At 41.9% G+C, this 12,496-nt stretch overlaps 1 protein-coding gene across 2 annotated transcripts in view; it reads left to right on the plus strand.

Annotated features, from left to right (window-relative positions):
- Positions 1–38: 38 nt before the first annotated feature.
- The window catches only part of RYR1 (ryanodine receptor 1), a 106,476-nt gene continuing 94,018 nt past the window's right edge, over positions 39–12,496 (plus strand). For both annotated transcript variants that reach the window (XM_075836256.1, XM_075836257.1), the window contains exon 1: positions 39–220. In XM_075836256.1, the coding sequence (XP_075692371.1) occupies positions 173–220 (48 nt within the window). In that variant the 5' untranslated portion in view covers positions 39–172. The remainder of the gene's footprint in view (positions 221–12,496) is intronic.

Below are 12,496 nucleotides of genomic sequence, written 5' to 3' on the forward strand. Positions count from 1 at the left end.
AGGATCTGTCTAGGTCTGTGTGTGTGTGTCATCTCTGTACACAGAGAGAGGAGAGCACGGCAGCCTCTCTCTCTCCCCCTTCTAATCACACGGATTACACTTCGGACATCGTCACAAGCCGGCAACCCAGAAGGGGTCATCCTCTACAAGGCAGGAGGGTACCCGCAACATCATGGCTGAAGGAGGAGAGAGCGAAGATGAGATCCAGTTCCTCAGGACGGTGAGTGTTCAAGTGCAATAAGGCACTGACTTCTCTACGTCTCTGGAATATATTGAAAAATTAAAATAATTGCCCCCCCCCCCCTTATCACGCATTTGGATTCTGTTCTATATGACTTGGAGCCTTAAGAGTCCAATGATCGACTTAATGTGTGCTAGCTGAAGAGGTTAATTTACTTGAGGGAGGCAATATATAGCCTTACCCTGAACATAGACACCTGTTGGACTCCAATCACTAGTGTGACAGGCTGTAGAGGGCTGGGGGTGTTGATACTCGGGGGGGAATGTGTGAGTGACAGCAACCGAAAGGGAAACATAGCTGGGGTGTGAGACTCTAGAACTACTTTAAGGAACGGAGTTGGGGGTGGGGTGGAGGGTGTAAGGGTGTAGTGTAGCACTCGGAGAGTTAAATATCACGGCTTGTCCATTTGGAAAATGACTCTAGATAAGGGTGGGTGTCATTGAGTTTCAGATTGGTAGCTCTTAGGTCTGACATTTGCGCCATTATTACGTGATTTCTGATTGAAGAGAAAATCTGCGTGAAATTGGTGTAATTGTTAAATTAGAAATTGTACGGAAAATTAAACGAGGCATAAAATTCCATTATAATATTTAATGTCTGTACTTTCTGGTAGAGCGCATCAAACCAGAGGCTTGAATAAATGTTCTAGATGTGGCAGTCCGATATTATTCTAGTGGCTCTGCTATGCCAGGGTTGAGTGGTAGAAATGGGTAGTTGCGTGTTACTTAATAAAAGAAAAATATTATCCTAGACTATAGGAGACACGATATCTTCTAATTTTCCAGAAACAGCGCCACCCTTGTCTGTGGGCAGTGTCTGGTATTGCAGTTCAGCTCCATTAAAGTGGATAGGGCTGATCTGCAGTACACGACAGAGCCTTTTGGACAGGAGTGGCGCGGTTTCTGAAAAAAAAAATTTCATCTCCGATAACCCCTTCTAAACGTTATATCAAGGAAACGCATAACTAGCACTTCCCAAAATTACGGTAATTATCAGATTTTCTCTTTGTGTAAGTCTGAGTCATAATGATCAGCAGGGCTGTGGAAAATGTTATCGCAGCAGTACACATGGGCTATCTTGGTGGCATATAGCAGCCTGTATTCTGTCAAAACCATGTTGATGCAACTTTTCACAATCGAAGGTAGGCTGCTGTCTACTAGATTCCGAGACTGGTTAATATTCGATGACTTCGGCTTGTAAGAGGAATGTCAAGAATAACATTGCATTAGGGAATTGCTAGTTGTGCAATTCCCCACTATAATCCTGAACAGTCAACCTAGTTAAACGACCAATCAGAAAATGCCAATATGTGGTGATATTTCACTGGTGTCAAGTGCCTGTTATACGATCATTAGCCAGGTGCCAATGGTGTAATTTGTAGCCTGGGGTCAGCTGGCAGTGATTTGGCACAAAGGTCAGAACCACATTACCTTAATAATATGACGTCACCATACCATTGGTCTACCTACAATAGTTTCGGACGCTGCCAATGACGTTTGGGACCGGGAATCCCATCCATTGGGCCCGGTAACGTGTGGTTCCTAAGTCCCTGATTGTAAAACATTTCTCTTAGAACTTCCACCCTGTGAGTTTAGGCGACTTTTCCAGTAACTTTTTTTATTTTACTCTATTGGTTGGTCACTTGGGTTCTCATATATGATTGTGTAGGCTGCGGACAATGCTACACATCTTCACAATTGGGTTGACGTGAGGGAAAATCTAGGAATCACTCGATCTGTACAGCCCAGGCTGAGGCTATATAAAGAATATTCTCTTGCAACAGCTGCGTTCCATAGGACTCCATATGTATGCGACCTCATGCGACTTTTACATCAACGATTACATGTACATTCAATGATTTTTAAGAAAGTTATAAGTTACATGACTTTCAATTGACACAAAGGAAGACATGGGAAAAAAAATGAATCATTTGACTAAATTTGCATGTGTGAAACCTATGTCATGCGACTTTGTAGTAAAGTTGTACAGCAAAATTCTGAATAGCCCAAATCTTATGGGTAAATCTCTCTATTGTGTATTAGACAATAGGTGTACCCGATGTCCTTTCTGAAAAAAGAAAATGCATTTTATACCTTTTTGACCACCATTTTACAGTTTTGTATATAGGATTGATCATTGCTTATGTACTGATCCTGAATTACAGGCTGTTTTCATACTCCAGAGCTACATTCACAATTCTGCAGACCTCAAAGCTGAAATATCCCAGTGCCTGCAAATCTTGTTCTGCTGATGTGTAGGTGCACCAGGAATTGTTAAATAATGTAATTGTTCTGATGTAGGAAAAATAGGTTGTGTTTGTCAACACGCTTGTTGACTATTTCCAAAAAACCAGCAGAAATGTGAATACAGCTCTGGAGTATAATACAGACTGTAACTCGGGATTAGTAGAAGATAAGTAACGTATGTACACAGTGACTGAACTTTTTAGCATATTTTATCTTTCTAAAAATTGTAACATGGCATCAGAGATAAATGTAAGTTGGGTCCAGGCTACATGGAAACCTGGAAAAATTGCAGGACTACCAACCGATTCCTATGGCACAAATACCCAACCAACTGCAACAGTTGCATAAAAGCCAACATGCAAATCCAGTGATTTTTTTATCGCGACTTGTTTGCCACCACTGGTTAACGAGTAGCCTGTATGCAATTGACGCGAATGCTAAGCTAGGAGAAGTGTCTCCTATGGGTTTTCAACCTTCTGGCTATAAACAAGAAGAGACATTTTACTAAGCAGAGTGCGCCAGAATACCGGTTCAATTTGTGCCAAAAAAACTGATGTACATGCCTTACGCTTTTTCGTCTCACTAGACCGTTTTAAAAAGTGTCTAGAAAGGGTCTGTGGATTAACAAAAAGGAGGCATGGCTTAAATGTGCCAGAATTGTTCCTCAGAGTATTGGTCTACAGTAAGCCAACCGAGAAGTGGTGTAAGGAAAAGTATAGTGTCGGACAGGTTTTGCAAGATGAACTAAATTCATAATACAGCGTGCACCACTGTGATAAATTTGTCAAGTCAGGTTTTTTGCTTCAGGTATGCAAATAAGCTATTGTGGGTCAATCGGATGCATCGATACTTTTTTGTTTTTTTGAAGTGTTCCTCCAATTCCAATTACCCGCCCGATCTGAGCATGAGGGAGAGATGCTAGTGCACGCTGGGCGGTGCACTTGCAGGGCCAATCATAAAACACGGAAAGTAAAGTGCGCGGTTCCCATTCTAATTAATCAGACCCACGCTTGATACCCTCCTGGTGTCATATGGTTCTCGAGTACTGTAACGCCCGGTGTGTACTAGCGTCTCTCCACCGTCCATGTCCGATCGGGTTGATTGAATAGAAGTCATTCTAGGGTTTATATTGAGGCAATGAGTCACCGATGAGACCTCTTGGTGCAGATGCGCGCACTGCCTACTATGTTGTCATACACATGATCTCAATTAGAGGTATTTCCATGTTATAATGTATACATTGGGATCTGTGGGGTCTGACCTACAGTACCCCGTCTGATCCCTAAAACGAAGGGACAGGTATCCTCTTTGGCCATCTGCTGCGCAGGGACCTGCAACATGCGCCATTCATCTGTGGGATCCCTGCAAATTAAGGAAGTGATGGCCTATCCTAGCAATATAGTGGGGGGAAACCCACAAGGACCAACCAAGTACTGATAGGGTTCATATGTTGACTGTGGTTATTCCTATTGGGGGGCATTTGGTGGGTACTGACGGCTAACTAGTGTCAGAGATGCCCTTTAAAAATCCTTCTTGACATACATTTATTCATGTTGGTATCGAGAGTGACTTTGGGCTGTATAGAAAGAATTGCACATTTAGGCCAGGTTCACACACTGATTTTTACAAGTGGATTCCGAAGCTTTTTCAGCATGGAAAACACCTCTTTTGCTCATATTGCTTTCAATGGCAATTAGCGCAGTAGTTTACAACTAAATTAGCGGCACTGGGAAAAAGAAACCCAGCTGACCTATCTTGTCCGCGTCACAAATACCCATTGAAGCAATGGGAAGACTGAAAAAAAAAGTCCTATGGTGTGGTATAAATGTCCTACACATTTCTAGATCTAAACGTGAGGATGTGATAGCGACTGGTCTGTCTACAGCCTTCTAGCTAGAATCTGGGCCTGTATATGAATCCCTGTTTACTCCCTTTATGCTGTCAGCAGAAGAGGAGACGTTCACCTGATCTATAAAAAGACAGAGCGAAGCCTGAGAGAACAGGAGGCAAGATGTGGCCTAAATTATTCTCAGCGAGGAGCACTGGGGCCTCCCTCAGATATAGTCTTAATCTGCCTGCTTTATACTGCTGTACAAGCCTCGAAACGCGTTGCCTCAATATAACGTAATCTACTCTTGGTACCTGACGTGACTCGAGAACATTGTGTGTCGGTTTCATCACTTTCAAAAGATCTTGAATCTTGATTTGAAAATGTTCCTTTCTCACACCTGAGAAAATCATTATTTTTAAAATATTAATCCTGGTGGGACGTCTTGGGCTCTATTATGCAGCAAGTTGTAGGATGAGTAAGAATGACCTAAATTATTAAGATGGAAGAAGGCATCCTTGAAGTTCTTTTTAGGCCTATTGCACACAAGGGTTTATTGTGTTTTTTTTTTAATTTCATTTTTTTTGTCCGTGTGCTTTCTGCAATTTTGCGGATAGCACAATGACCCATTCATTTATATGGCCCCATGCACACGACCGTGATGTTCACGGATCCATGTGGGGGCTGCAAGTCTGGGCAGCAAAACCTCAGGAAATGTCATTTTACTGTCCGTATTTGTTGACCCATGTGACCTATTCATGGTTTTTGGAAAAACTTGTGACGTCCATTCCAGCCTTCCTTTTTCATAGCAGATTTGTGAATACAGATGACACAAGGATGCCTTGTTGGAAGTTTTTTTGCGGACAAAGGGACCGCAAATACGGACAACTGATCCATGGTTCTGCGAACCGCACAATCACCACGGTCGTGTGATTAAGGCCTCATGCATACGACCGTAGCCATGTGCACGGCCGTGATTTACGGGTCGGACGGCCGCGGAGTGTCACCCACGGGCCGCCCGTACACATGGACGCGTGCATTAATTTCTATGAGCCTGGACCGCCAAACCTGGCCGTAATAAGACACGTCCGTTCTTTTTGTGGTCCAGACTCCTTGGCCATGCACGGACCGTGGAAACCACAGTTGTGTGCAAGGGCCCATTGAAATGAATGGGGCCACAATTCTCTCCAGATTTGCGGATGAATTGCGGCCGCAAAAATACGTTTGTGTGCATGGGGCCTTAAGCGTACAGCATACTCGGAGGCGCAAGGTACAATAGTAGCCGCTAATTTCTGTTTTAAGTTACAGATAGTACCGTGCTCCTCAGAGTATTCTGCACGCAATTCATCTTTTGGACACCGTTACACAACTTGTACACTTTATTTGTGATAATTTAGTCACTAGCTTGCAAGGCAGTGGCAAAAACTGAAATTACCCAGGTCCCCCCGTTACCTTAGAGGCCGCCAAGGTACACTGACATACCAGCACGAAAGAGACCGAAAGGACCCTCTTTTGGCTCCGTCGGGCTAATGGAGCTCTATGGACACATTTAGAATTAAAGGGGTATGTGGGGAAAATGATTATCGGTGTAGTCACTGCAGTATGTGATACACTCACTAATATACATTCCGGTCGCGCTGATTCTGAGATTTTCATAGATTTTTGCCGGGGGACCGGAAGTCTAGTTGCACAGTCGTCTATGATGACGATACAACGCTTTGCCATGTGACCGGCCCCACTGTACTCCATATACTTTATGTACTACTGCTTATACATAGAGTACAGTGGGGCCGGTCACATGACCAAGAGTCGTATCATCCTCAAATAAGGCTGTGCAACTAGACCTCCGGCATTGCTATAAAAATCTATGAAAATCTCAATCAGAGTGACGGGGGACCGGAATGTCTATTAACGAGTCTATCACATACTGCAGTGACTACACTAATAATATTTTTTGGTCCCCTTTAATGTTGGGAGTGTCTGTTTTATATGTATAGTTTGAAATTGAGAACTATGAAAAATTTCACATTGGCGGCTCCTACTTTATTTCCTGCCCATAAAATCGGTGTTGGGTCTTGTTGGCCCTGCCAGCCCCTCACTAGTTACACACCTGCTCTGTAGAGCACCAGAGCGGCTTCAATTACGGAATAAGTGGATATTAAAGCTCAGAGAGTTGAAATTATTCCATTTAATGTTCATCCAATAGAGTTACATGTGTTTCTAGGACCAGCAGTGTGAAATTGGGTGACAGCCCCTGTAAAGCCAATGTAATTGCGGCCATTTGTTTTTCACCCAACTTTACCCAAAACGGAGAATGATGTAAGAACTGCATAGAATTTTTAACTATTTGACATTTTTGGATTGTATACGAGTAAAAACCTTCCTGGGAAAAAAGGATGAAGATATTTCTGGAAAACAAGAAGTGCTGGTCATGTGATCTGCGGAGATGCAGGTTGGTTTCTATGGTAACGTCATACACTGTGGCTACAGGGACTTCGAGTCAAATTTAGAATCTTTGATTAATAGATTTCCCATCATTCTTACGCATCTGTATTTTTTTTTATATCCTTGATATTTTCCAAAGTGATATATTTTTTTCTTAACAGACTATTCTTTTTACTTTTTGATTGACATTTTATTGCGCTGCATTCCAAAAATGATAGAACACTTCTATAGTTTTTGAAAAAATTGTAAATAACTTTTTATATGGTTATAATATTGTAGGGAAATTCCACTATCCACCGTGTGCACCTGCTTCCTCTGAACCCCCGATAGGTACACCCCTGGGTGATGGTTTCTATTGACCATCACCTCTAATGCCCTGGTGGGCAAGATAGGAAGATGGCCACCAGCCCCTAGTTCTGTAATTGTTTGTATAAAAGTTTGCTTACATCCCCCATGTCCATGGATGATGTTCACCTAGACCAGATTCTCTCTGTATATACCTTATGTTGGACCTTCAGTTGGTAAGATCGCCACCACAACCCCTGTCTGTATGCCCTATCGAGACCCCCTTCTATGTGCCAGAACAGAGGGCTTGTCATAAACAACCCCTTCTAAAGCTCTGTCCCCATAATAGGGGATACTCTGGTGGGCTTGACCAACCCTGAACGCTAACCATCATGATTTGCTTCGAGAGCTAAACGAACATCCAAAAATGTAATTGAAGGTCTTTTTAGACTGCCAGTATACAAAATATATAAGGGAATTAAAAAAAAAAAAGTTGCATGGTGTACTGGGTACATCTGAACCAGAACCTCTTTCAAATTGTTTTAGGACTACTTAGTGTATTTTTCATTTTTGTTAATTTTGGACTTGTAATGTCTTCTGGTTGAAAATCTTGAGCAGTATATGGGGTAGAGAAATAATTTCGATGGAATAATCTTCTTTGTAAAGTGTACAAAGAAGTCTGTTAAAAATTGAACATTATAATACTTGTCTTTCTGTACCTGATGGGTGTTAGTTGTTGTCATTAAACGGTGGCCCTGAACGGGATGCTCCATCCAGACCTGTAGTCCAGTCATAGCTGGAGCTCCTCAGGTCTGTGGAGCACAGCGGTCATGGTAGCCACCTGTGGTACTTACCAGTAGGGTATGAGGTTTGTCATCGCATTGACTGAAAAGACCACTAAAAAAAGTAGTAATGTTGGCCAGAACATCTTTCAGTTGAGCATTACAATGTCCGGAACCCCCCCCCCCATGTATGGCCATGCTCAGATCTGCATGTTAGCTCTATGAAGGGCAAATGAGTGAATGCCAGACAACTCTAATGCCACTTGTCTTGGAGGACACAATAGAATTGGACTTCTTAAAAACCTAACAGTCCTTTATTGCCATAAAAAATATCTAGGAACAGCTTAGAGAACTTATCATTAGACAGGCCCATCTAAGAAGTGCTAGTACAGATTTTAAAGCATGCTCTGTGTGCAAATAATGGTGCCTAGCAATCTGAATGGCCAAGAGGCCAAAAGGAATGCCAAAAGAAATCTGGGCCAATTGGGCATCTTAAGTTTGCATACATCCGTTGATGTGATTTAGAAAGAGCATCCCTTTAAGGCACTGTCCTGTCTTCTTGCACACCTTCTGTGGTATATCGTAATAAATCTTCCTCTGTTACCACCTCATGTCAAAATACTCTATAATAGGTTTCTAGAATTTTGCAGACATTGGTGATGCTGTGAAAACGCCAGTATTTACTATAATGGTGAGAAATTGTCCCGCTTGTCTCTGGAGAACATATAAACCGGTATCAAAATCTTCCAGGTTACCCAGTAACGGGCCGGTCAATGGATATTAGTACTGGGATCTCCCTGTCACTGGTCCTTAAATGTTCCAGGCTGGACATGTGGTCTTTGTAGAACCCAGTGTCCCGTTGGAGTAGTGGCCCACCTTCCCTTCTTATTAAGTCATTAAAGGATTTTTCTTATTGCTTCTCATGCGATATCTGTACCTGGACACGGGTTATGGAGAGAATATTTGAACGTTGTCCATACTGGCGTTTGAAGTTTTCTCCAATAGTCACTTCTGCCTGCCCACGCTGAGCATTTTTATGGACAGCATTGTGGTCAAAGTACTGAGTTGTTCAGTGACTATCCATTTTTTGGGCTATGCTTTTCCATGATTCATAACTACATTAACGTGGTTAATACTACACTGAATATTTATCACGTATTTCTGAGTTATGGTCAGTGATGTGCCCTCAGTCATAGGATTGCCCCAACTCCTAATTATGTAAAACATTTTTGACAGAGTAGTAACAGTTACCTCATCTTGGGGATTGATATAGTGGCTTGCCGCAGTTCTATTTCCGTCCCTTATCTAACCGACCTGGAAATGCCTCCCACAAATCTTAACCAAATGGAATATTCTCCTTGTTGGATCCGTTTGCTTTCTCTGTAAGCATGGAGATGTAAGACACTTAGGAAGGTGAAAGTATCTTGTTTTCCTGTCAATGCATTTAATTCATTTTGACGTATAAATGCATTTTCAATGAACGGAGACGTCTTCCTTAGTGCTCACCCTGCCAATAAATCCGGAGCCAAGTGCTCTTGATGGGTTTACCTTTATCGTAGTCAACTGCGATGATGAATTGTTATTTTTGTCCAGTTTAACTCTTCCTACACATGGTCCTTGCCACAAATCTTCGCTTCCTACATCTGATTACAGTTTATCCCATTGACCCATATGGTTGATGGTAGAGTAGAACCGGGAATGTAAGTAAAAGTTTTGTTTATTTCCATCGGGAGAGAATAAGCTGCTGCCAAAGGGGTCTCATCTCAAATGGGAACAAAGGATCGGGCATGTTGAAGTTGGAAGACCCATTCTAGACATTCGATCTTCAACGATCTTGTCAAAATCAACCGGTTCAACTGAGTTTTATCGTTGTATGGGAACCTTTTTTAATAAGGGATCAAATCCGTAAAACAAAGTTTTTCTACCATGAACCGTACCACTCTTGTCCATGGGCTGTCTGGTATTTCAGATCTATCCCACCTTTTGACTATAATATCTTTCGTATGGTCTAATGAATAAGTTGAGTAAAAAAAAAATTGTGGTGACCTGTCTGTGGGATGACCTGGCTTTATGCCTCATTCATCAGTTTTTGGCCAGGCTGCTTCAAGAAAGTCACTAATGGAATGGATGCCATCAGTATAATGAGCTTATGAACCATGGTAAACCTTGAAATTGACAGGCCATTACTCAGTCCCAATTATTGCAGCTGCATTTCATCAGTGATGAAAACCTCTTGAAATGAGCCATGAATACGTCCAAGCAGGGAACCTCATCATTCCATTTTCTGAATGAAGCCGTAAACATTTGGTGCAGAAAAAAAAACATCCTGTCTTAATACCTGCACAAAAAAAAAAAAACACTGCGGGCAATAGAAAGAGAGAGGTTTCCAAACCGTGTCCTAAAGCGTTTCATCTAGCTTCTGTTTGAAGCACACTGGAGGTTTGGTCACATATGTTCTGGGGGGTCTTTTAAGTGTGGTTGGCCAATATGTTCAATCTTTTGTGCGCCATGTCCTAGCAGAACTCATCATTAAAACTTCCATGTTCCAGGGCAAAAACGATGGGGTGTATAGGACCAAATCTGTGTGCAACTGGTTTGATGAGTACAACAGAAGATTGGGCCACTTCAAATGGCTCACAAAATTACTGAATCTTTATCAGATTTGGGGGATTATTTGGAACTACGGGTGAAATGCCAAAGTAATGGCAACTCCAGACGAAACCCTTGGACAAACGTGGCACAGTTTCTGGTGGAAAAAAACAACTTTTTTTTTTTTTTTCTAATTCTGAAAACCCCTTAGCTATGCCTTTCCTAAGGCCTTCAAAGTATTGTGGTTACCGTCGTGTTTTATAGGGTCCCAAGGCAAAAACTTTTTTGCGTCATTCATATCCTTAACAATCACATTCCCTCCCTTTTTAAATTGTACTAACCATATAAATTATAACATTTTTAATGGCACAAACTGCAATACTTGTATACTGTATACTATTTGGACGAAATATATAAAATGTATATACTTTTCAGATGTCTGTGTTTTTCCATGGATAAGGGTTACCCCCACAAAGTGGCACATGGAGTCCCTACTGCTCCCTTATATGGGAAGCCCTAGGTAGCGGGTACTCCCTCTGCCATCATACAGGCCCCATGCATATGGCCTTGCCATGTGCATGATCCCTACGTGAGAGATCTAGCTGCCTATAATACCCAGAACTTGACCTATGACATGAGAGATACAACATCTTGGTTTAATTAATGGAAAGTCTCATTCGTATTATGGCTCCATACATAAGCTGTATATATAGTGGCAAGGATGGTGTCTGATCCAGTCTTATGAGATCAGGAAATTGTTTGCTAAAGAAGGTTTTTGGAAAGACTTTCTTGATCCTACAGGACGTACGGAGCCTAAGACAAATGAACCGCCAATGTTTTCTTTGGGGACGTAAGGTCCATAACGTTTTATGGCGGATTGAAACGTTCCCAGGAAACCAACCTATTGGTGTATTATTTGGACTGTTAATGGGGGTATCAAAATACATCAGACTTAAAAGGTGTCTTAAACAGAAAGTAACACAAGGCTATGGCTTGCAAAAACTGAATGGAGGGAGCATGGCCCACCAATGGACCACCACAGCTCTGTAAATGAGTCCTGAAGTGTATTATAGTGTCAAATACTGACTGACTGCTTGGTTGGTACCATTTAGCATTTTAGGGTCTACATGACCAAAGGATAGCCCTTCAGCCTACCTAATGACTAGTTTTTATGAACAAAGCATGGCCAGCAGATAATATAACTGGACCTTCATGCTTGAGCTATATAAAAAAAATAAATTCATAGCGACCTATCCTATTACAGCTTCAAGAGGACCATTCAACTCTCCTGACATGTCCTTATGCTTTCCCCATAAAATAACCCCATAAGCTCAAGAACAACTTTTCCTAGAATTTTACATTGTGCAGTTACTCTGTTATTCCTCCTGGAAACATATGAATTAATTGGCAACCGGGCATTACCATTCCCAAAGGGGCGTCTCCTACGCAGTCGGATATTGCCAGTACTTATTGAACAGTATCAGACTGTGTCCTACTTAAAGGAGTGCTGCCGGATTCACCCAGAAATTAAAGGGCTTCTACCAAAGAAATGTAATAGTAAATTGTGGTACATCAGACGAAACATAGAAAACTTTTTAATAAAATAATAACAAATAACAATTCCTCTCAGAACATCAACCTAATATATGTCCAGTGCTGGTGATAAGAAGGCACTTCCAGTGTGCCACTTTAAAATGTACCATCTGGCCTGTGTGCTAAATGAAATGAACAAAACACACAGATAACGTAACCTAAGGCCGGTTTCAGCAGGCTCCGTTTTAGCATCTGGAGCGTGTGTTGATCTAAAGTTGTCCATTCCCATTAGATAACAGTTGGCGGAATCAGCCGTCTATCTAATGTGTATGGGGCCCTCCCGACTGTAAATTCTTGTGTTCTCTATGAAATAGTTCTGGAGAATATTTTCTTAGAGCTCTGCATTGTGCCATTCCTCTGTTATTCCTCCTAGAAATGTATGAATAAATTGACAACTGGGTGTTACCATTCCCTGTGTCAAAGGGGCGTGTCCCTACATAGTCTGATACTGCCAGCACTGATTGGACAGTGTCAGTTTGGGTAAGGA

Source organism: Rhinoderma darwinii, chromosome 8 (assembly GCF_050947455.1).
Source record: "Rhinoderma darwinii isolate aRhiDar2 chromosome 8, aRhiDar2.hap1, whole genome shotgun sequence".
In the NCBI taxonomy this organism is placed as follows: Eukaryota; Metazoa; Chordata; class Amphibia; order Anura; family Rhinodermatidae; genus Rhinoderma; species Rhinoderma darwinii.